This window comes from Setaria viridis, chromosome 8, assembly GCF_005286985.2.
Source record: "Setaria viridis chromosome 8, Setaria_viridis_v4.0, whole genome shotgun sequence".
Classification (NCBI taxonomy): domain Eukaryota; kingdom Viridiplantae; phylum Streptophyta; class Magnoliopsida; order Poales; family Poaceae; genus Setaria; species Setaria viridis.
The window spans coordinates 33,655,192-33,677,615 of record NC_048270.2 but is presented as its reverse complement, the minus strand read 5'-3'; the positions used below and the strand labels follow the sequence as shown (position 1 = coordinate 33,677,615).

Genomic DNA, 22,424 nt, shown 5'->3' with positions numbered 1-22,424 from the left:
GAGCTAGCCTAGACCTACCTGTACCGCTGTACGGTAAAACAAGTATACATGCCACATCATACGATATACTTCAAGGTTCTTGACATGTCTCGCTACGACTAGCCTTATTAGTGGAATATTTAGCTTAATGATACTTCTATTTTTTTTCCTTTAATAGTATTTTAAAAATGTTTTCGTTGCATAATTTTTCCCAATATGAGAGTAGGGCCGTACCTCCGTGCGTCCACTAAATAGTAGGCTTTCTTGTATGCTCATGCCTTCACCCTGCATTAAGGGGTGGTTTTGTGTATATTATACCTTTTACTTGATTGCTCAGCAATGGTACCAAAATTTCTTTCAACAAATTATTCAACAACAGCATCTCTTGGAAGACCAACCTTTGGCACTTGGCTACAATTGCATGCATGTTAGAAAATGGAGAACACCATGCAACTGCATATATATGACATGGAGTCATGGAGAGAACCTCACCATTCATAGTTTCATATGAACATAGGCATCTCACATTCCCTACGCGCTTGAGACCTATACTGGATATGCACAAAAAAATCCGACAACTACAGAATATAAAAATATAACAGGCCAGCAACATAATATATCATTGATCAAAGAAACAACACGATTACAAGAAATTATCTGAACGACCCAAACGATTACAAGGATGCATATGATCATCCATATTGGTAAAGACTAAAGAGACATCAACTCTAAGACAAGACCTAACACAAAAACTAAACCATTTAGAAGCTGGCCCGGCACGCATCCTTCCTCACTCCTGAGCCCATGGGGACCCCAAGTCACAGCCCTGATTGGAAGCCTCTATCGCTTCACATCCACTGCCGCTCGGGCCGGCGCCGTCGCCACCTTCGAAGGCACTGCAGAACACGGCGCCAAGCTCCCCTCCGTTCGCCATCGGCGGCGCCGCTCGTGGGTGTGCAGCTTCCCCGACGCCAAGCTGCTGCAGGCGTGCTCTCACCTTGCTCATCTTGGCCTCCACCAAATCCATAAGGCCGGCGAGCTCCTTCTCGGTGACGCCGACGAGGCCGGGGCGGCGCCCGGCCACGCACTCATGGAGGAGCGCCGAGGACTCGAGCTCGCCGTTCACGACCGCCGACTTCTTCACCTGCTCACGTACCTTGGAGACGCGGTTCTGGAGGAACTGCAGCTGGCTCATGGTCTTCTTGAACCTGCCCTCGGGCATGGCCTTGAGCTTCCTGAAGAGCCGCGCGGCCTCCTCGGCGGAGGGCCACACCTCCGGCTGCGCCGCGGCAGCGCCGGCGTCCTCGCTGTCGTACACCACCACGCAAACCTCGGCGCCGGGGAGCGCGGCGAGCTCGCTGGCCTTCTTCATCAGGCTCTGGCAGCGCCGCTCGTACGTCGCGCGCCGGGTCGCCATGGCCCTAGCTTAGCTACGAACGAGATTGAAATGCTTTTGGTACGATGCTGATGAATTGAAATGAGGGAAGGGGCGTGTTTTTTTTTATAGAGGTGAGTGGAGGAGCCTGGATCATCAGCCATAAATTGTCTAAAATCATACCCAGGACATATTTTGGCAGGTATTTAATTAGTACTACAGTATTAGTGACTGTTACTGTCAACGGCAAGAGAGATAATCATTTCTTTCTTCTTAGATAGGTTCATCCATGAATGACACGGAAAACATTCCTTACATGCATCATGAGTATTGCGTGATTAGGCTAGACAGTGGTCCCATCTTGTGCTTAATTGCTTCTTAAATCATTTGTAATTAATTTTGATTGAATCTTTATTATTATTTTTGGCATTAGCCAAAATTTTGTTGGGCTTAGAAAGAATCCATTGCGATTCACCGCGTCGAGGGAGCCCCGCTCCGCCCGCGACTGGCTAGAATTTTGTTAAGCTTTGAAAAGAATCCATTGCAATTCCCCACATGGAGGGAGCGAAAATCGCGCTCAGCCCAAGAGTGTTGGATCCGCCGATGACTCCGTGCATAAAAAGCAATATACTTCCCTCTAGCTGCTCATATACAAACACCTATGAATTTAGAAAAGTTAAAACGACATAAAATTTGGGACAGAGGGAGTATTAGCTGTGGATAGTCTTGATAGTGATTTATAGTGGTTGATAAATATTTTGGTTCGTTTTTAGTTTTAGTTCTTCTCCTTTTTCTGCATTATTGTATCCTAGGATTATATTGTACTTTCATGTTTTTAAGGAAATTAAATCACCGAGACTATATATTACTTAGACTTGTGCGAGTGACTCGCTACAATGTTAGCAAAGCATGCTAGTACATGAGTAACAAATACATGAGTACCAACACCTATTTTAGTCCCGCTCATGAAGCGGCATTACAATTAGGATCATCATATATCTGTCATGCATCATATCAATATGATAGAAATGTACACCGTCTGGTATATTTCATTAAATAAAGAAAAAAAAGACACGGCTCTCTGTGATTGGCCTCCGTTACGTTCCTCACTAATGCTGATGGCCTCTGCATTGCCTGCACTAACGCAGAATAATAATGATCCTTCTCGATGTCCTCGAGCCTCGTGGCTACTTCGTTCATCGACATCCTCTGCCCAACTGACTCGCTCGAACACATCAGACCCAACTCAAACACGGATGCGAGAATGCTGTTGCTTGTGCTAATAAACGAAGAAGATCCCAGAGAAGTGTTGGTCTGGTGATCAAAGCAAATGTGGCGGATTTCTTCGTCTTGCCATAGCTTGCGATCTACAACGTCTATGAGCCTAGCTGGAAACGCTTGAGAGACCCACTGTCTCAGGCTCAATCCTTCGACAAACATGAGATCGGTAGGTCTCTTCCCTGTAAACACCTCAAGCAGCATGATTCCAAAGCTGAACACATGCATCACTCTTCTGCGAAGCCTTTCCCATGAATGCATATTCTGTTATAGAAAGTTTTGAACAACATTAGGGTTGTATATGTCTTGCTAAAGTAACAGTACGTGTCTCCAAAACTATGCAAGCAATGAATACCTGGCGCCATGTATCCAATTGTCCCTGGCATGCTTACTGAAATCAAGGAGTTGTTGTCTCCTGACAATAACTTTGCGATGCCAAAGTCTACCACACGCGCAGTCATCTCATCATCAAGAAGCACATTGCTAGGTTTTAAGTCACAGTGCAGGATAACCTCGTGGTGGTCATGCGCAGATACTCCATCGCCATCAATATGTCTAGCATGATGCCCGGCCTCGTGAGGAATCCCATGCACGGCCTGCTTTCAGTGTGCAGGTGTTCGTCTAGGCTACCGTTAGGCATGTACTGTAGTAGCAGTGCTCTGAAATCCAAGTTGGAACAAGTGCCAAGTATCCTTACGAGGTTGTGATGCCTGGCCATCCGTACGCTTTACATTCGGCATTGAAGCTTTGCATGGCCTGGATGACCTGTGTCTTGAGTACTTTTATAGCGACAACTATACCATCATCTAGTTGGCCCTCACAACACCTCCGGTTAGTCGTTAGTATAATAATCAAGTACATATGAAATATGGACTCAACCAAAAAGTAGTCATCCAGTCAATCACTCATCACAAATAGACTAAGGTAATCTCAACTTGGTCTCTCACTGGTGCTCAAAATCGATGTCTAAGCCTAGAGTTTTTGTAAGAGCCTGTAACTAGACTCTAATCCTAGTCCTCCTTTCCTTCTATTTCCTTCTAGACCTTCGGTTCTAGAGTCCGGGTGTTTTACAACACTGAAGGCATACGGTTTTGTGACCACTACTATAGTGTCAACTCACAACCAAAGCAGTAACCATTCCAATTTTGGAGGTTAATGCAATCAAAACTTTCTTGTCGTTGCTTTTGAAGTCCATAACTTGTCTTGCATACATATCCTAGCTACGTAGCAAAGCCTTCACTGCGTATGAAGGTCCAATTTGATACTCCTATATAGTCCTAGCTAGCTGGTCTGCTCCGTGTGATAAGGAATTTTCTAATCTCCATATTTACCTATTTTATTAATTTCCAACTTTATCAAGAATTATACTAGTGCTTTAAATACGAGTGGGAGATGACTTCAGGTTCATTGCACACGTCTTACATAGCTCCCAATAAACCTCAGGCGTGAAGGCAAAGATCCGATACGAGGAGCAAACGTGCCGATGCACCTGATGAACATGTTCTTGTTCACTCTGTTCTTTGGATCCCTAGCACTGACTGCACATGGTAAGGTTCTTTTCATTAAATCTATTATAGAAAAATGCATATGATTGCCAATATACTTAGCAGCGCTGCCGGGGTCGGGTTGATCTGCCGCTGCTGCTCCGCTCCGAGCACGCGTGGGTCCATCGCCGGGTAGGACCACCGCCATCCTGAAGCTCTTCCATGTCCCCGAGCGCCGTTCGCCGACCCCAGGCGGCACGTCGCTCGCTGCCCGACCCCCGAGCCCCACCAGCCGATGGCCCCGCACACCGGTCGGCCCCAAGCCTTGCCTGCCGGTGGCCCCACGCTCCCCGAGCCCCGCCGCGCCATGCCGATCCGACGGAGCTGGAGCCCTCCTCAAGCACCGGCCGTCGAACCCTGCCGTCAGCCTTGCCCTTGCCCTCCCCAAGATTGAGCAAGATCCGCCACCCTGACATCCCTTGTGAGCACGGTGGAGGAGTGGAAGTGATCAAATTAACAAGTTAGTTACTCACAAATATTTCACCGAACACCTAATATGCATAGAACAAAACAACCCCTTAACATCAAAACTTCAAACAAGGTGTTGTCCATACTTCACATAAGCAATATACTTGTAGCAGTAGCTTACTAACACATCAATCCTCATCATTGAATCATCAACCTATCAAAGAACCCATGTATGCCTCATATGACAACCATACATACACTATTCACCCATGAGCAAATGGCACCGTTAGCAAGCAAAGATAGTGGGCAACCAACACATATGGCAAGAGAAATAATGTGAATTATATATTATGTACGATGCAGTTTTGAATAATGTGAATTATTTATTACTCAAGTTTGTTGTTATGTGGTTGGAGATACATATTTCAATTTGACGGCTAAAAACTGGAGGGAAATAGAAATTATAAATAACTTACTAGAAATAATATATTGAATGGGAAAATACATATTCCTGGCGGGCGGCAAAAGCACCCGCCAGCATAGAAAGCATCTGCGTTGGCGCGTGGCTAACGTCGCTATCCAGCACAAAGCGATCTGTGCTGGCGGGTGGGCACCCACCAGCACAGACGGTATTTGTGCTGGCTCAAGGTTGCTGGCAGGTGCTCGACCCACCAGCATAGACCACTTGTAGCTGCTAGCACAAATCTTTTATGGTCTAGTATTATATAGTTTGCTCCGCACACCTTGTTGGTCAAGCCGCATATACATGCACTACTGGACATCTTTCACGTTACCTTCAGATATACTCCGACACTACTGCAAGCCTGGCCTTGGTCCTATATACTCCGACACTACTGCAAGCCTGGCCTTGGTCCCCAATGTCGCTTACACAGGCTATTTGGGACCTTCAATTGTTAAAGTAATACTTGGGAATAGAGGAACATATCGTATGATTTCCAATAGTTCATGGCTAAGGTAATGTATTGGTAGAGAACTGACCTTCCATCCAGGTGCTTTTTCCACTAGGTACCTCCCTCTCTCTCCATCTTATTTTCTCCTCACTCTTCCTATCCTCGCACAAGTAGCGTTCTCCTCCTCTTCACCTTATCTTCTTCCAGTCGTCTCCCCTCCTCCCTCTCCTCCTCTCCTCCCTCTCTACGCACCGTTGCTCCCTCCCCTCCCTCTTTTCTCTGCCTTCCTCTCCCGGACCCTCCCCCTCTGATGCCCTTTCGTGCACAGTGACGCCTCCGAGTATGGCTCCCAGAATATGGATTTTTTTTTTCGTTTCCCCGTGACCTGGATGGCGCGGTGCGCAGGCGAGTGGTCGGATGAGCATGCGTATGCAAGCGAAAAGCTACTGGGCGTTGGCACAACTGGCAACCGAACAGATTCTCCTGCTGCCCTAGCTGTATGCACGACAGCAACCAAACAAAAAGCTCGTGGTATGTAGGAAGCCTGGCTCTCGAGGTCATGCATCACCGATATATACAAGCCAAGCTACGGTTATTTGCAATTCTGCTTCCTTCTTAGTGAAATTTCTTGCGCACCAGACAAGTCCCGAAGAAAGAGAGCCGAAGACCAAAACTTACTCTCACTATGCCAAAGTCCCGATGAATCGGGGGGTGTTTGGATACGAGGTACTAAACTTTAGGAGTATCACATCGGATGTTCGGATGCTAATTAGGAGGACTAAACATAAGCTAATTATAAAACTAACTGCAGAACCCCTATACTAATTCGCGAGATGAATCTATTAAGCCTAAGTAATCCATCATTAGCAACCGGTTACTGTAGCATCACATTGTCAAATCATGGATTAATTAGACTTAATAGATTCGTCTCACAAATTAGACTCCATCTGTGCAATTAGTTTTATAATTAGACTATATTTAATACTTCTAATTAGTATCAAAACATCCGTTGTGACATGTCCTAAAGTTTAGGATGTGTTTCCCAAACACCCCCGAAAGCTATTGCCCAGGCACGCGTGACCGTGTGGAAGGTCAGTGTGTGCAGCGAAAGTCCAAAAGTGCACTTGAATAAGTGATAAAGTTGCATGGCCACAAAGTTGACTCTTGACTGGCGGCCAACCAATAATGCAGCTACAAATATTGTACCTTCACAGGGCGCATTGCTCGATGCTTCACTGAGGAGGCGTGCTTATTTTTAGCACGTGTCACATCGAATGTTTAGATACTAGGAGTATTAAACGTAGACTATTTACAAAACCCATTACATAAGTGGAGGTTAAACGGCGAGACGAATCTATTAAGCCTAATTAATCCATCATTAGCACATGTTTACTGTAGCAACACATTGTCAAATCATGGACTAATTAGGCTTAATAGATTCGTCTCGCCGTTTAGCCTCCACTTATGTAATGGGTTTTGTAAATGATCTACGTTTAATACTCCTAATTAGTATCTAAACATTCGATATAACGGGTGCTAAAAATAAGTCACGGGAACCAAACCAGGCCTGACTTGTTTCTCGACCAATACAGAAAATAAAGAAGTGATACAGGTTCGTTTGGCAAAGCTGCAGCTGTGGTTGAAATGGCTGCAGCTGTAGCTTCTTCGGTGAAGTACTTTTTTTTCTTCGACTTGTCAGGATAGAAATAGGAAAGATAAGATAAAATATCTATAGTACTTTTTTCTTTTTTTTCATCCTATTTACTTTTCCTACCTAAAAATTTCCTTTATTTTTCTCGCTTCCCCTTCTCTCTTCCTTATCCTCCTACCGGTCTTCTTTCCCTTCCTCTGCGGGTCGCTCGACCTCTAACTCCCGCCGCTACCTCCCGCCGCCGGGCTGCCCCCGCCTCCCGCCGCCGGCTAGCCCCACCCTCCCGCCGCCGGCCAGCCCCCGCGTTCCGCCATCCCCGCCGGCCCGCCCCCGCCTCCCGCCGCCGGCTAGCCCCACCCTCCCGCCGCCGGCCAGCCCCCGCGTTCCGCCATCCCCACCGGCCCGCCCCCGCCTCCCGCCATCCCCGCCCGCGCGCGCCGTCGCCGCCCTCCTGCCCCATCGCCTGCGCCGTCGCGGCCCTCTGGGCTCCGGGCCCCGGCGTCCGCGGCATCGCCGCCCTCCGGCCTCCCCGCACCAGGGCGACGGCGTCCTCCGCGCCTCGCGCCAAGGGGCATGGTGGAGATTTTGGCCCCACAAAGGGGATGAAGCCGCGGGGAGCCAGTTTTTTGGGCTTCTCCTCCCTCAACTGGCTCCTTTCAGCGGGAATTGCGGGGCTTCTCCGGTGAAGCCGTTTTGTGTTCCCCCGTTCGGTACGGCTTCGCGAGAAGCTGGTGGAGAAGCGGCTCAAGAAGCCCTGCCAAAGTCATCACGTTAGGTCCTGCCCGAGTGACCCATCATCAATCAAACTAGCTGGTTGAGCGCGAGCAATGGAGTTGGGGACGGGGGCGATAGGGAGCCTTCTCCCCAAGCTGGTTGAGCTGCTCAAGGAGGAGTACGGCTTCCACGAGGGCGTAAGGAAGAAGATCAAGTCTCTCTCACGGGAGCTGGAGAGCATCCATGCCGTCCTCCGCAAGGTCGGCGAGGTGCATCCGGACCAGCTCGAGGAGCTGGTCAAGCTCTGGGCACACGATGTCAGGGAGCTGTCCTACGACATGGAGGACATTGTCGACACTTTCTTGGTGCGCATCGACGACGGTCCTGAGCATGTTGATGCACGCATGCTCAGGCGTCTCCGGAAGAAGATGGCAAAGATCTTCAAGAAGTGCAAGCATCAACGCAAGATTGCTGGAGCTATCCGGGACATGAACAAGAGAGTCGAGGAGGTGGCTGCAAGGCGTGACAGGTACACGGTCGACAACGTTATCGCCAAGCTTGCAAGTCCTGCTACCATTGATCCTCGCATGCAGGCGCTATACAAGAAGACGGCAGAGCTTGTTGGTATTGAGAAGCAGAGCGAAAAGCTCGTAAAGATATTGTCCCTTGGGGATGGTGTTCATGCGTCCGATGAGGCGATGAAGATTGTCTCTATAGTTGGATTCGGAGGACTTGGCAAGACAACTCTTTCCAAAGCAGTCTATGACAAACACAAACCGGCATTTGATTGTGGGGCTTTTGTTCCGGTTGGCCGGGATCCTGACATGAAGAAAGTCTTAAGGGATATTCTCATTGATTTTGACTACGTGAATCCAAATGTGATGATATTGGATGAAAGGCAGCTCATCAATGAACTAAGGAAATTCATCCACAACAAGAGGTATGAGAACCTACTCATCAGCATGAGATTTTTGTTTTAGTACCTGAACATGTAAGACCCTGCCTTCAAATGTTGCATTCGGAGGATAGGATTTGTGTGAGCATGAGGATACACGCTTATATATAGCTATAGCATGTCACAACCTGTTGATTGCAACCGATAGTAGTGCTATTCCCTTTCGTGTAAAGAAGTTAACCCAAAGATGCTACAATTATATCTAAAGCTTTATAACCTAGCACAAACCCGTATATATTTTCAAAATGCCATAAACATTGAGAATGAAACTAGGTTATAAAGCAAAATGCATCTAAAGGAACTTAACTGAGGCATCAGAGTTGCCTGACTGTACAAGAACATTGAAATATGATCGTTATCTATTATAGTTATGAATTAATGTACCTTTTATTTGATAGATTATGGATTATGTGCTGCATATGTTTTCTAAGTTATTACAGAGTATGATTTTTTAAGAGTTTCTTCCATCAAACATTGTTTGAACGAATTTCTATACAATGTTCGACTTTATGATATATATTTAATTTATCTGGACTAGATTTCTACAAGCTGTTGATTTACAGTGCCATTTTCGTGTGTTCTTACAAATGGTTGACAACTTGGTGTCATTCATGCTTTGCATTCTTGCCACTTTGGTGCGGTTACTAACTTATGTTTGTGTCCTTGTACTGTCATGTGGACGCCTAGGTGTTTGTTTGTTATTGATGACATATGGGATAAGAAATCATGGGAATTGATCCGATGTGCTTTGCAACATAGTAATTGTCGAAGTAGAGTAGTGGTGACTACTCGTATTTTTGAAGTCGCTACACATATTGGTGATATTTACAAGATGCAACCACTTTCTCGCGATGACTCTGAAATATTACTATATTCTAGAATAACTGGTGGTGAAGACAGATTTCTAGACAGTCTTTCAACCGAGGCATGTGATAAAATTTTGAAGAAATGTGGTGGTGTGCCATTAGCTATCATTACAATAGCTAGCTTATTGGCAAGTAAATCAGGGGAGGACTGGGCTAAGGTGTACAATTCTATAGGTTTTGGTGACAGAGGCAATGACATTGTGGAGAATACTAGAAGAATATTGTCATTTAGCTACTATGACCTCCCTTCACATCTAAAGCCTTGCTTGCTGTATGTAAGTTTATTTCGGGAAGAATATGGGATCCAGAAAAATCTTTTGATATGGAAGTGGATAGCTGAAGGTTTTATTCAGAATGAACAAGCAACAACAGAGATAGAACTATTTGAGCTCGGGGAAGGGTACTTCAATGAGCTAATAAATAGAAGCATGATCCAACCGATGGAGAGAGAGGATAACGGGTATGTATATGGTTGTCGTGTTCATGATATGGTGCTTGATCTGGTCCGTTCACTATCGAGTGAAGAAAAGTTCACCACTATATTGGACAGCAATGACCAACAAAAACTCATAGGCGGTAGCAATACTCGCAGATTTGCCGTGCACGGTAGGAGTGTTGAAGAGAGCACAACCGCACTCAGCTGGTTAACATATATGGGTTTGGAGAAAGTGAGGTCGTTTAGTGCAACGAATATTAATGTGGTAATATCATGTTTCCGAGTTCTACGTGTTTTAACTATAGAAGATTGCAGTGTTGGGGAAGCTTGGGGAAAACATAGATTACAGCATTTAGGGAGTTTACGTCACCTGAGGTATCTTGGAATTTTGGATACACAAATTGATGAGCTCCCCAAGGAAGTTGGAGACCTCAAGTTTCTACAAACACTGAATTTGTCAGGTACCGGAATGCAACAGCTGCCGGAGGGTGTGGGCCTGTTGAAACAACTGTTGTGCCTACGTGTCAATGACAGTATAACAGTGCCGTCTGGTTTGATCGGGAACCTTACTTTGTTGCAAGAGCTGAAGATATGGCCGGCTGATGATGCGTCAACAAGGCAGCTCATCAAGGACCTGGGCGAGTTGAGAGAACTAAGGATGCTCCAGTGTACCATTCATGTAAGCGATGAGAGCATGGAGAGAGATTTGCTGGAATCGCTTGCAAATCTCCACAAGATCCGCACCTTATTTGTTTTTGGCTCAGCATTGGCGAGAGGCATCACAAGTGAAGAAGTATGTTTTGTGGCTCCTCCTCGGTGCCTTGGACAGATGTGTTTGGAATGCTTCAAGTTCTCTGCACTACCGGTATGGATGGACTCGACACTCGTTTTGAACCTCACCCATCTGGATGTGACAGTGAATTTGGTGCAAGAACAGGACATGGAAACCCTTGGGAGGCTACCAGAGCTCTGTTATCTCAAACTGAGTTCAGATCACACCAGACTATTAAGCATAAGGAAGACCACTGGTGATCTGCACCGCTACTTCCGGAAGTTGAGATTCTTTCACACTCCCTTTTCGTTTGTCCAGTTTGATTCACACGGCTGCGAAAGCGACGACGATGCAACCATAGCACATTCCATCATGATGCCAAGCCTTGAATCCCTTGTGTTTTCTGTTTATGTGCGGTTCATAAAAGATATGGACATTATTCAGCCTGGCTTTGAGAATCTGCTTGGCTTCGAAAATGTTGCTGGTACTTCGCTCCAGAGGGTTACTGCTACGATCCAGTGTGAGGATGCTACTGCTGCGGAGGTGGAGGAAGCGAAGGCAGCATTGGCACATGCAGCTGATCTCCATCCCAACTGTCCCGCCCTTAGAATTCAGATGGAGAATAAGCATAAGATGCTCTCAACTGACCGAGAGGTACTTACCTATCGATCACGCATGCCCATTGTGATGATAATCCATCAGTATCCATTGTTGTGCTTACATTTTCTTTTTGTTCCGCAGGTTTCTGGAAAGATCCAGAATGGTGCCCATCAGCACCAGAGGAAACCAGACTGAATTTAGTTGATTTATTGTGCACTTTCTTCTCACCGATCTCTGTTGCATCCTTGTATGTGCGCTTGTTTTAACTCTCTTCTTCTTTAGACTGAAATACTGAATACAGGAAGTGACAACATATTCATTAAGGAAAATGATTTTTCAAGTATGAGCGTTTGGTTTATTGACAATATACTCCATCCATTCATAAATCGTTTTAGTTTTGTCTTAAGCCAAACTTTTGTAACATTAACCGAGTTTGTAAAAATAAAGTATATTAACATGTACTATATCAATCTACAACATCAAATAAATGCGCTATGAAAATATATTTCATGGCTTAGCTAGGAAAATTAGTTGATGTTGTAAATGTTTATGTATTTTTCTACAAATTTAGTCATAGCCAAAGAAGTTTGTCTCAGTACAAATCTTAGATACCGTATGCTCTGTGACTGAGGAACTACTGACCCCAAACCAAACACTGGCTTTGCTCATGTTTTGAAGTGCAGAGAAACATTGGGAATTCATGAAGAGGTGGTGTTCTAAATACATTCAAAATTTATTTCAAGTTTTAATTACATTTATAAAATTATAAAAAACATAGAAAATCATGTGCCACTAACCACTATAGCATAAAAATCACATTTAATCGGTCTTTCTAAAATATTTGTACTTAGACCTTAGCAAAATAGGCCCAGACTGACCTGGCCTGAGCCCGACAGGCTAAGCCTAGCCCGACACTCATTTAGGGCCGAGTGTGGTGCTGATTTTCGCGTCAAAAAAATGGGTGGGCTCGAGCCGGCCCGAATAATAAAATGAATTAAATTTATACTAGAAAATGATGGGGCGCTTGTCCTGAGCCCCGGATCGAATTAGGCCCGATAGAGTTAATGGCCGAGCTTGGGTGGAGATTTTGGAGATTTTGGACTCGAAAGAAATCGGGCTTTTTGATGGCCTAGCCCAAGATTTGCTTAGATCTATTTGTACTAGAATTTTTGTAAGGGTGCATACAATGTAACATCTCCACCGACACATAATTTTTGTTTTAAAAATTAGAACATCTATGTAGGGTTCCTTTTGAATTTACTTAATTTATAGATTTTTTATTAGCTCACTCGCCACGTGGTGAGGTCAGCTACTTCAGCCGTTCAAACCGTTCACACTACTGACTACTCCACCCCGGCTCAGCTCTCTCCATCCCAGCTCTGCCGGGGGCCGCCCCCACCCCCGCCTCCGCCCGAGCAGCAGCAGCGTGCGCGATTCCTCCGCCACGGGCCGTCAATTTCCGGTAACCCATCTCCATTCCTCCTTCCCTGGACTCACCGGCCCCACTCTCCTTCGTTTCCTCCTGCCCTCGCCGCGGGTCGCGCACGCAAGGTGCTCGACGCATTGCCGGTGTGTCCGCCCCCCCGCGCGCGGGCCGCGTGCTGGCGTTTTTCCTCCGGCTTGCGATTTCTTCTCTGACGGCGTGCTGTGTTCTCGATTGTATTGCAAGGTGGGCTGCACCCATGTAGGAGGTGCCGGCGTCGTGGTCGGACATCCCGGTGGGGCTCTCCGGCCTCGTCCTCGGCCGCCTGCCTGTGCACGTCGACCGCGTCCGGTTCGCCGCCGTTTGCCCCCAGTGGCGCGCGGCCGCGCGGCAGGGGGGCCTGCCCCCGCCGATGCCGATGCTCCTGCTCCCAGGCGCCACCGTGTACAGCCTCCCAGGAAGCGCCGTTCCACTTCCCTGACTGCACGGGGTACACTAACGCCTGTGGCACTGGCAACTGGTTGGTGTTCTCGGGCGGGGACGACTGCTTCCTGAGGGATCCTTTCTCCAACGAGACCGTGACACTTCCAGCTTTGACCCACGCGCTCGAATGTGGGATGTGGGTGATGAGTCCGTTGACGAGGCAGGCCATGCATGGATGGAAATGGACGAAGAAGAGGAGTGGAGTGCGTCCAAAATTATGTTTTGTTCGCCTCACCTCATTGCAGCGATATTCATGTTCACGAGTGACAGAGCAGCGCTCGGATTGCAGTTTGCCAGCCAGGGGGCACCTCCTGGTGGTCCGTATGTATGGATCAACGAGCTGCTCTGTTTGTTGACATTGTGTTTGTCCGTACGTCCGAATTCTAAGTTTGACCTACCTAGTTAAATCTCGTGGTGCGTTGCTGTTGGTGTGCCGAAAGATAGACCTCCAGTTGAAAGCACTACACTGGGATAGAATTGATGTTCTTTAAGATGAACGGAACAGGTTTGAGGTGTATGAGGCCAATTTCGGGCAGTCATGGTTGGCCAAGGTAACCACACTAGGGGAGGACCAGGTGTTGTTTGTATCGTTGACGGTGCTGCAGATCTGTCTGCATTTCTCATAACAAGATGCCAGGGGATCACATCTTCTTCATGGAGAACGAGTATTACCATTGTTACAGTGAGGACCCCTCAAGTTCTTGCAGTGTCTATGATGTGAGAGACGGCAAGGTGTACAACCCTCTGCCAATGGTGTCGTGGAGTCCCCGCGCGGTGTTAGCCACATGGCTCTTACCCTAAGGGCTGAAGTGATACTGTCACTGTACTAACTGAATGCTTTGATCGGTTTTAATCTGGTCTTATTATAGTGCTATCTGGTATAATGGAAGCTGCTAAGTGTCAGTACTTGTCTGATCATAGTATGGTGATCTACTGGTGCCTGTGATGATGACTATGGACTAATTGCGTCGTACTCAATTCGTAAACTTCTGATGAACAAACCTTGAGGTACCATGCTATTGGTTGTTATTATGAACCTATTCTGTGAGCTTGGTGATGTAAGGGTGTCTCTAGTTGGGTGGATCGCAAGCTTGTTGTTCAATTTTAATCGATGTTATCTTAAATCTTCTGTAAGTGGTGCGACTTGAGAGGTTTATGTATTTCTTGTAATGGAGTTTTTGCGTGGAATATCCATGATCCATTTGAGGGCAATATTGCTAATTTGTAATATCGCTGGCTTTTATGGACCTATTCTGTTACCTCGACATTGTATGGGATGGGAGTCTCCAGTTGAGGAGAGTCTAATTTGTTAATTTCGATCTTAACCGTATTTCTTTTGAGGGCATTGTATGGACCTAGTTATTCTATTATTTAGAATCTTTTGCAGCTCTGGGGCAAGACTCAAGAGGTTCCTGTGTTTCTTGTTATGATGTTTTAGTGCTCGGTATGTCTGACCTATGTTGCCTCTTGTATTGAGATGTTTGTTGAGTTTGTTGGTGCATCACTCTAAATGCCAGCATTTTGGAAATTGAACGTGCAATCTGTGAACCCGTTTCCCCATAGCTTTACAAAAGGAGGAGCTGTCAACCGAAATGGGCATGTCAAAGAAAATGGTGCAAATTCTGAATAAACACTATTTAAAAGATTAATTTTTTGAAGAACATTAGAAGTTGACATCTTCATAACAAAAAATAATTTTTTGAAGATTATTTTTTTCTGAATAAACACAAAGGATGGATTTTCATTAAAAATACATAACAAGAATATTAGAAGTTGACATCTGGGAGTATCTTTTGAGACAATGAAAATTCTAGAATTTCATATAAACATTGGAAATTCCGAGTGTTTATATTATTTTCGGACCATCCACCAAAGACCCTCATAATACCATTATCGATCATTTACTCCCACCATCGATGACTGAGCCAAACTCATTAAATAAGGAAGGTTAATAGGTGGGACAATTACTGCATGCATGCATAATTAATTATACTCGATAATTCATCCTATTAAGAAGAATTACTAAGTGTACTTTGGACTTTTAGCATTGCTATTATCTTCTCTAATTTTTTTTCTAAATGAGTAGTCTTTGTGGGACAGAGAGAGTACGAGGTTATGGTCCAAATACATTCAAATTTAATTCCATATATGAAATTTAAAAAACACACAAATTTCATGTGCAACGGCACTATAGCACAAAAAGCACATGTAACCTGCCGACTTTTAAAATATCCGCACTTGAAATTTTCAAGGGTGTGAAATGTAACATCTCCACAACTCATAATTCTGTTCTTTTTTAAAAAAAAATAGAACTTCTACGTAGGGTTCCTTTCCTTTTGAATTCACCTAGTTTACAGCTTTTTGTTAGCTCACTCGCCACGTTCAAGCCAACTCCAGACCCGACACCCCGCCCCACCCCCCACACCCCCCGGGGCTCAGCTCTCTGCCTACCACCCCAGCTCTGCCGGCGGCCGGCCCCATCCCCGCCTCTGCCGGCGCGATTCCTCCGCCGCGGGTCGTCAGTTTCCGGTAACCCACCTCCATTCCTTCCCGTGGACTCGCCGCCTCACTCTCCTTAGTTTCCTCCTGCCCTCGCCGCCGGTCGCGCACGCAAGGTGTTCGACGCATTGCCCGTGTGTCCGTCCCCCGCGCGCGCGGGCAACGTGGTGGCGGTTTTTCCTCCGGCTTGCGATTTCTTCGCTGACGGCGTGCTGTTTTATTGATTGCATTGCAAGGTTGGCTGCACCCATGGAGGAGGCGCCGCCCCGCGGGCCACCGGTGTCGTGGTCGGACATCCCGGTGGATCTCGCCAGCCTCGTCCTCGGCCGCCTGCCTGCGCACGTCGACCGCGTCCGGTTCGCCGCCGTGTGCCCCCAGTGGCGCGCGGCCGCGCTGCAGGGGGGCGTGCCCCCGTCGATGCCGATGCTCCTGCTCCCAGACGCCACCGTGTACAGCCTCCCCGGAAGCGAGCCGTTCCGCTTCCCTGGCTGCGTGGGCTACACGGATGCTTGTGGCACTGGCAACTGGTTGGTGTTCTCAGGCGAGGACGGCTGCTTCCTGAGGGATCCTTTCTCCAACACCACTGTGACGCTTCCGGCTCTGTCCCGCGCTCGACTCCTGCAGGTGGGTGATGAGTCCGGTGACGAGGCAGGGCATGCGTGGATGGAAATAGGCGAAGAAAGGGAGCTAGATGCGCACAGAATTATGTTATGTTCGCCTCACCTCATCGCAGCGATATTCAATTTCAGGAGAGAGGGGATCACTCGGATTGCAGTTTGCCAGCCAGGGGCGTCCTCCTGGTGGACCATACTTGTCAGTAGTCCTCTGTTTGTTGACATTGTGTTCCATAAAGGAAAGCTCTATGCCCTTAACTGCATGGATTCACTTTTTGCTGTTGACATCAGTGTAGACCACAGCACGGGCGATCCATGGGTTTCTCAAATCCAACAAGTAATCGGTGACCTTCACACTTGCCACATGATATTCTTACCTGAGGGAGTCCTAATTCTGAGGGTGAACTACCTAGTTGAATCTCGTGGTGCGTTGCTGTTGGTGTGCCGAGAGATGGACCTCCGGTTGGAAGCAGGAAACTGGGATAAAATTGAAGTTCTTGAAGCTGAAGAGACTAGGTTTGAGGTGTATGAGGCCAATTTTGGCCAGTCACGGTGGGCCATGGTGACAACACTAGGGGATGACCAGGTGCTGTTTCTATGTCAACGGTTCGGCAGATCTGTAAATGTTTCTCATAATGAGATGCCAGGGGATCGCATCTTCTTCATAGACAATGACGAGGGGTTTTCCTCCGTTTACAACAAGGGGGCCTCTAGTTCTTGCAGTGTCTACGACATGACAGACGGCAAGGTGTCCTCCCCTCTGCCAATGGTGTCGTGGAAGCCCGGCGCGGTGTTTGCCACATGGCTCTTACCCTAAGGGCTGAACCGCTGAAGTGATCTGTCACGGTGCTAACTGAATGCATTGACCGGTTCGTATCTGGTCTTCTTATAGTGCTATCTGGTATAATGGAAGCTGCTAAGCGTCAGTACTTGTCTGATCGTAGTATGGTGGTCTACTGGTGCCTGTGATGATGACTACAGATTAATCATGTTATGCTCAATTTGTAAACACCTGATGAACCTTGAGGTAGCATGCTATCTGCTGTTATGAACCTTTTCTGCGAGCTTGTCATTGTAAGGTTGTCTCTAGTCGGGTAGGTTGCAAGCTTGTTTGTTGATCTTACCGTTGTTATCGGTTTATACATTTCTTATTATGAACTTTTGGGGGTGGAATATCCATGATCCATCCGGGTAGTAAGGCTATCTTAAGGTAAACAATCAGTGCCTTGATTGCTAGCTGAACTTCTGATGCTCAAGTGGTAATAATGCTCAAAAATAGAAAGATCATTTGTGTTCTATAGTCACATTGTTCAAGCAAACCGAACACGCAATCTGCGAACTCCCACTTGAGTAACTCGATGAAATTGCCATACATCTTTGATTTCATAATGCATGCAATCACACTGTGAGCCTATATAATTCCCACAAGGATGTATGACTTAGTGCATTAGTGTGTTTCACTGTCTCTTACCTCAAATTAGATCCACGCACTTGGAAGTTTCTTTATAGGATAATGGTAGTTTTATATTCCTACATTTGTGCAATTTACTAAAATTGATGAATTTGGATAATGATTTAGCAAGCACCTTTTTTACAAAGAATTCCCCAATAAAATAAGAGTAGATGTGAGAACTGGCTAAGATACTCTGGGCGGCGGTGTCCTTTGTTACAAGCATACAAGACTACAACCATGTCATACAGTGGCTTACATAATCTGACTGGAAAGGTACATAGTTTTTTAGCGATTGAAAATAAAAAAAACCCCCAAAAGAGAGTGTTTCGTTCAAATGGAATAGAACAAGAAAATTGAGGAGCGGCAGTGTGAATGTTAACCAAAAACCCATTGCCTCCAAGTTTTACAAACATCGACCATAAAAAGGAGTGATTGTTGTTCAAAAGGAAAAATACGAGCGAGTCGACCATGTTTAACTCAGGTGAAGACATATTATAGAAAATGGCGTGGATTTTTATTAAACACTTATTTAAAATTTCATTAAAAAGAAACTCTTGAGTACATGGTGATGTATGTGAAAAATTTCAAATTTAAACTGAAAAACATTTATGGATGCAAAGGAAGTCTCATATTTTAAAAGACGAAGATTAGGCTAATCCCAGTGGGAGTTTCATAGATGTTTCATGCACATTAAATACAGTGACACATCAGCATATGTGATGACATGGCATGGTAGTTATGAAGTGAGAGAGGGAAGGAGTTTCATCAGGATGAAACTGTGTATACACTGTTTCCAAGACTATGAAACATATTGAAACTTGCATTGGGGGCTATAGAGTTTCAATTCATCTAACCATATCCAATCACATGCCTCACAATTAAATGTCATGGGCATCCTATGAAATCGTGAAATGAAATTGTGCACTGGGACTCCCTGTTTTATTCATGAGAATACACCTCATGGGATGATGTGACATCTTTGAAAATAGTGCAATGAAACCTTGCACTGGGACTAGCTGGGCGATCAGGTGCAACTAAGGTAATAATGGACTACATCATCTAAGGACGCGGTGAAAAATCATTATAAAAACTTGCACTTAGAAGTTCAAAGAAACATTATTGGAAATTTACGAATAGTATATCGAGTTACGATCTAAATCCATTCCAACTTTCAATTTCAGATTTGCTTCTCTAAGAAATTTATAAAATCACGAATTTCTTGACGAGGCCAGGCACCTCTGTGGGCTGTGGCTCTGTGGTTCTAGTCATCCCACAAACTGCGCACAGCCCAACCCAGGGACCCCAGCTCGGCCGGCGGCAGCCACCGCCTCCGCCCCGAACAGCAGCAGGGGGATTGCCTGCCCTGCGCTCGCCGCTCCTCTCTCCCTCTGCGCCTCTTGCCCTCGCCGCGGCTCGCGCACACAAGGTGTTCGACGCATTGCCTGTGCGTCTCGGCGCCGGCCACGCGTTAGCGTTTCTGCTTCGGATTTCTTGGCGCGTGGTGTTTCTTCGCTGACGCGTGCTGTTTTTTCTTGGCCATATCTGTTTGTGTCTCTCATGACGAGGTGCCAGGGATTCCATCTTCTTCCTGGAGAATGAGGATGAGGATCACCTTCGGTCTAGTACGCACTACCGGAAACAGTAATTTCGTCGAGTGTAAAACTTTTGCCGAATACTTTCTTTCGGGCACTCGGCAAACAACCTATTTGCCAAGTGTATACAAGCAGACACTCGACAAATATCTTACACTCGGTCTAGTGTGGCCTCCTGCAGTGTCTACAGCATGGACGGCAAAGTCTCCACCCCTCTGTCAGCAGCGTCATGGAAGCGTGCGACATGGCTCTTCCCGCAGAACTGAAGTGAAGCTGTTGCTGATCTAGCTAATACGTTGATCGAACTTATCTTACCCTAATATAGTGGTCTTCAATATAACAGAAGCTGCAAAGCGTACAGGTACTTGTCGGATTGTACTATGGTGGCTTACTAGTGTCTATAATGCTGACTATGGTTTGACTGCCTGGTGCTCAGTTTGTAAAACGCTGATGAACCTCAAGATACCATGTATCACTACCGGAAACAGTAGTTTTGCCAAGTACCTGGTTGTTTGCCGAGTGCATTCGATCGGGCACTCGGCAAACACCCTCTTTGCCAAGTGCAGAGAAACACTCGGCAAAATAATTGCACTTGGCAAAAAACTTGTTTGCCAAGTGCAGGAAAGAAAACACTCGGCAAACAACAACCTGACACTCGGCAAAAGACTGCCACGTGACCGCCACGTGCGACGGCCGTCAACCACAGCGCCGGCCGTTAGAAGTTTACCGAGTGTCCGTTAGTGACACTCGGTAAAGACAAGGTTTGCTGAGTGTCTGTTTAGTGACACTCGGCAAAGACAAGGTTTGCCGAGTTTGCCGAGTGTTTTTTATTTGCACTCAGCAAAGACTTAAGTTTGCCGAGCGTTTATTATTCGTACTCAGCAAAAAATAAGTTTTTTCCCTCTCCTACCCTCCAAACTTTTTCTACTCTCCACACACAACATGTGGTACTTCATGTTAAAATAAGGTATATTTCTCGACTGTTTGCTATATTTAATTAATTTATTGCATTTAGAGAAATTTTTGGTATAAGTCAAATTTGAACTCCAAGTGATTCAAATAATAGAATAAAATGAGTAGAAAAATGATATTCATGTTATTGAGTCCAGTGTGAGGTCTTACCCGAGAAATGAAAGGAAATTTTGAACATCTTGTTCACGAAACACGACCATGAACGTGTGGCTGAATGGTTTTTAAATTCTAAAAAAAAGCAAATGAAGTCTGAAAATCATGAGAGATTTGTCAAGATCTCATGATATCGTACGTGGAGGCTATGGTAAAAAATTAAGAAGGTTTCGCACAATTTTTCACGTACGATTGTTACAAACCGAAGCATCTCCGAAGAAGAATCGTAGCGTTGAGAAGGATCCCGTAAGATTCTGAGTCAAAGTGACGGTCAAATTGGGGTTTGACTTCAAAACTTTTTGTATAGGCAATAGACAATATAGATTGTTTCATGTCAAATTTTGGTAATTTTTCGGATCCATTTGATAATTTTAATTTATTAACTGCAATTATAGAATTTTAATTGATATAAATTGAATTTGAGCTATAACTGCATGAAATAGTAGAATAATATTAGTAGAAAAATCAAATATGCATTGTTGAGTGAATTTTACAAGGTATTTTCAAAAACAAATTTAGTAAAACACGTTATGAAAAAGAAGGAAAGGGATGAAAATGGAAAAAAAATTGTTTGCCGAGTGTCACGGATCGGAGACTCCGCAAAATTGGCTTTGCCGAGTGCTAGATCTCGGGCATTTGACAAATCGGCCTAATATCCACCGGCCCCCACCCTCCCTCACTCACACACACCCACACATACGCACACCACCGCCCTCAACCCCCAGCCCCACTGCCAGCACGCCGTGCCGCCAGCCCCCGCCGCCGGGTCTCTCCCCCCCCCCCCCCCCCCCCCCCGGGGCCACCGAGCCTGCGTAAGTGCACAAAATAAGCACAACACAGCAATGAGAAGCTTAGAGATGAATTTCACACCGTCCATAACATGTCCATAACAGCAATGAGAAGCTTAGAGATGAATTTCCTTTGGCATTGTTATTGTGTACCACTGCACTAGGTGAGACCCCATGTACAATTTTGTAGTGTCTTTCAATCCTAGATATGAAGTTTGGCATTACACATTTTCTATTTTATTTATAGCCTAGTGGTAGAGCAAGAGATATAGCATGAGTTGTTAAATATATGCAACTTCGTACAAGATGTTAATCAATGGTTGTTGGATATCGTGCCGTTGGTTTGGTGTGTATGTGGTTGTCGGCCATTGTGCCGTTTTATTTGTTGCAGGTTTTGGAAAACCTCACCGTGCAGGGGAGGTGGTGCCGAAATTTACGATTGACACTATTATGTTCCCTTTTTTTAGGAGAGGCTATTGCACCATCCTCGACTCATCACTTTGCAGGACAACAAGGTGAGGTATAAAAGACCCCTCTTTCCATATCATGTTTGTATATCACGTAACCTAGATAGGCGTCTCCCTTTCAAAAGAGATACGGTTAGAAATATGCAGATCTTTACATATCTATAATCATATCTGTTTCGAATTGTCCACATTTTTTGGATAGCCCGAGGATGTGTAGATGGGGTTAGTTTCCATGGTTTACTCCGATCGGAGACAGAGTTTTGACATCATCTCCATGTTGTTCTCTGGATATACAATCTCCCTGCCAGGACCTGTATTTGGAGAATAGTGGGATGGTGCTACCGAAATTCTATATTGGATAGGAGTAGAGCATGGAAACTAACCCTATCTACACATTCTCGGGTGGGATTAGGACCTATCTTCACCTATTATACATTATAGGAATGTGTAGATGCAATTGATTTTTATATTACTTGTTGATATGTTAGAGG

General features: G+C 45.7%; 3 protein-coding genes, 1 long non-coding RNA gene and 1 pseudogene across 4 annotated transcripts; 2 read left to right on the top strand and 3 right to left on the bottom strand.

Annotated features, from left to right (window-relative positions):
• Positions 1-769: 769 nt before the first annotated feature.
• Positions 770-1,396, bottom strand: LOC117834543 (agamous-like MADS-box protein AGL80). The gene has a single exon (XM_034714096.1). It carries the CDS (start codon positions 1,394-1,396, stop codon positions 770-772), a length of 627 nt encoding a protein of 208 aa, XP_034569987.1.
• Positions 1,397-2,317: 921 nt separating this feature from the next.
• Positions 2,318-3,493, bottom strand: LOC117834542 (probable LRR receptor-like serine/threonine-protein kinase At3g47570; annotated as a pseudogene).
• Positions 3,494-4,029: 536 nt separating this feature from the next.
• On the bottom strand, positions 4,030-5,923 carry LOC117834174 (uncharacterized). Its single transcript, XR_004635731.2, has 2 exons — positions 5,584-5,923; positions 4,030-4,594 (listed from the first exon to the last, which is right to left on the bottom strand). It is a non-coding gene; the product is annotated as an uncharacterized lncRNA (long non-coding RNA).
• A 1,638-nt stretch (positions 5,924-7,561) lies between these two features.
• LOC117867035 (disease resistance protein RGA5) lies at positions 7,562-11,829 on the top strand. Its single transcript, XM_034751346.2, has 3 exons — positions 7,562-8,800; positions 9,503-11,543; positions 11,631-11,829. Exons 1-3 carry the CDS (start codon positions 7,974-7,976, stop codon positions 11,682-11,684), a joined length of 2,922 nt encoding a protein of 973 aa, XP_034607237.1. The 5' UTR covers positions 7,562-7,973; the 3' UTR covers positions 11,685-11,829.
• A 3,958-nt stretch (positions 11,830-15,787) lies between these two features.
• On the top strand, positions 15,788-17,702 carry LOC117866618 (F-box protein At2g26160). The gene is made up of 2 exons (XM_034750874.2): positions 15,788-15,924; positions 16,131-17,702. The coding sequence occupies exon 2, from the start codon at positions 16,144-16,146 to the stop codon at positions 17,323-17,325; it is 1,182 nt and encodes a 393-aa protein (XP_034606765.1). The 5' UTR covers positions 15,788-15,924; positions 16,131-16,143; the 3' UTR covers positions 17,326-17,702.
• Positions 17,703-22,424: the final 4,722 nt, after the last annotated feature.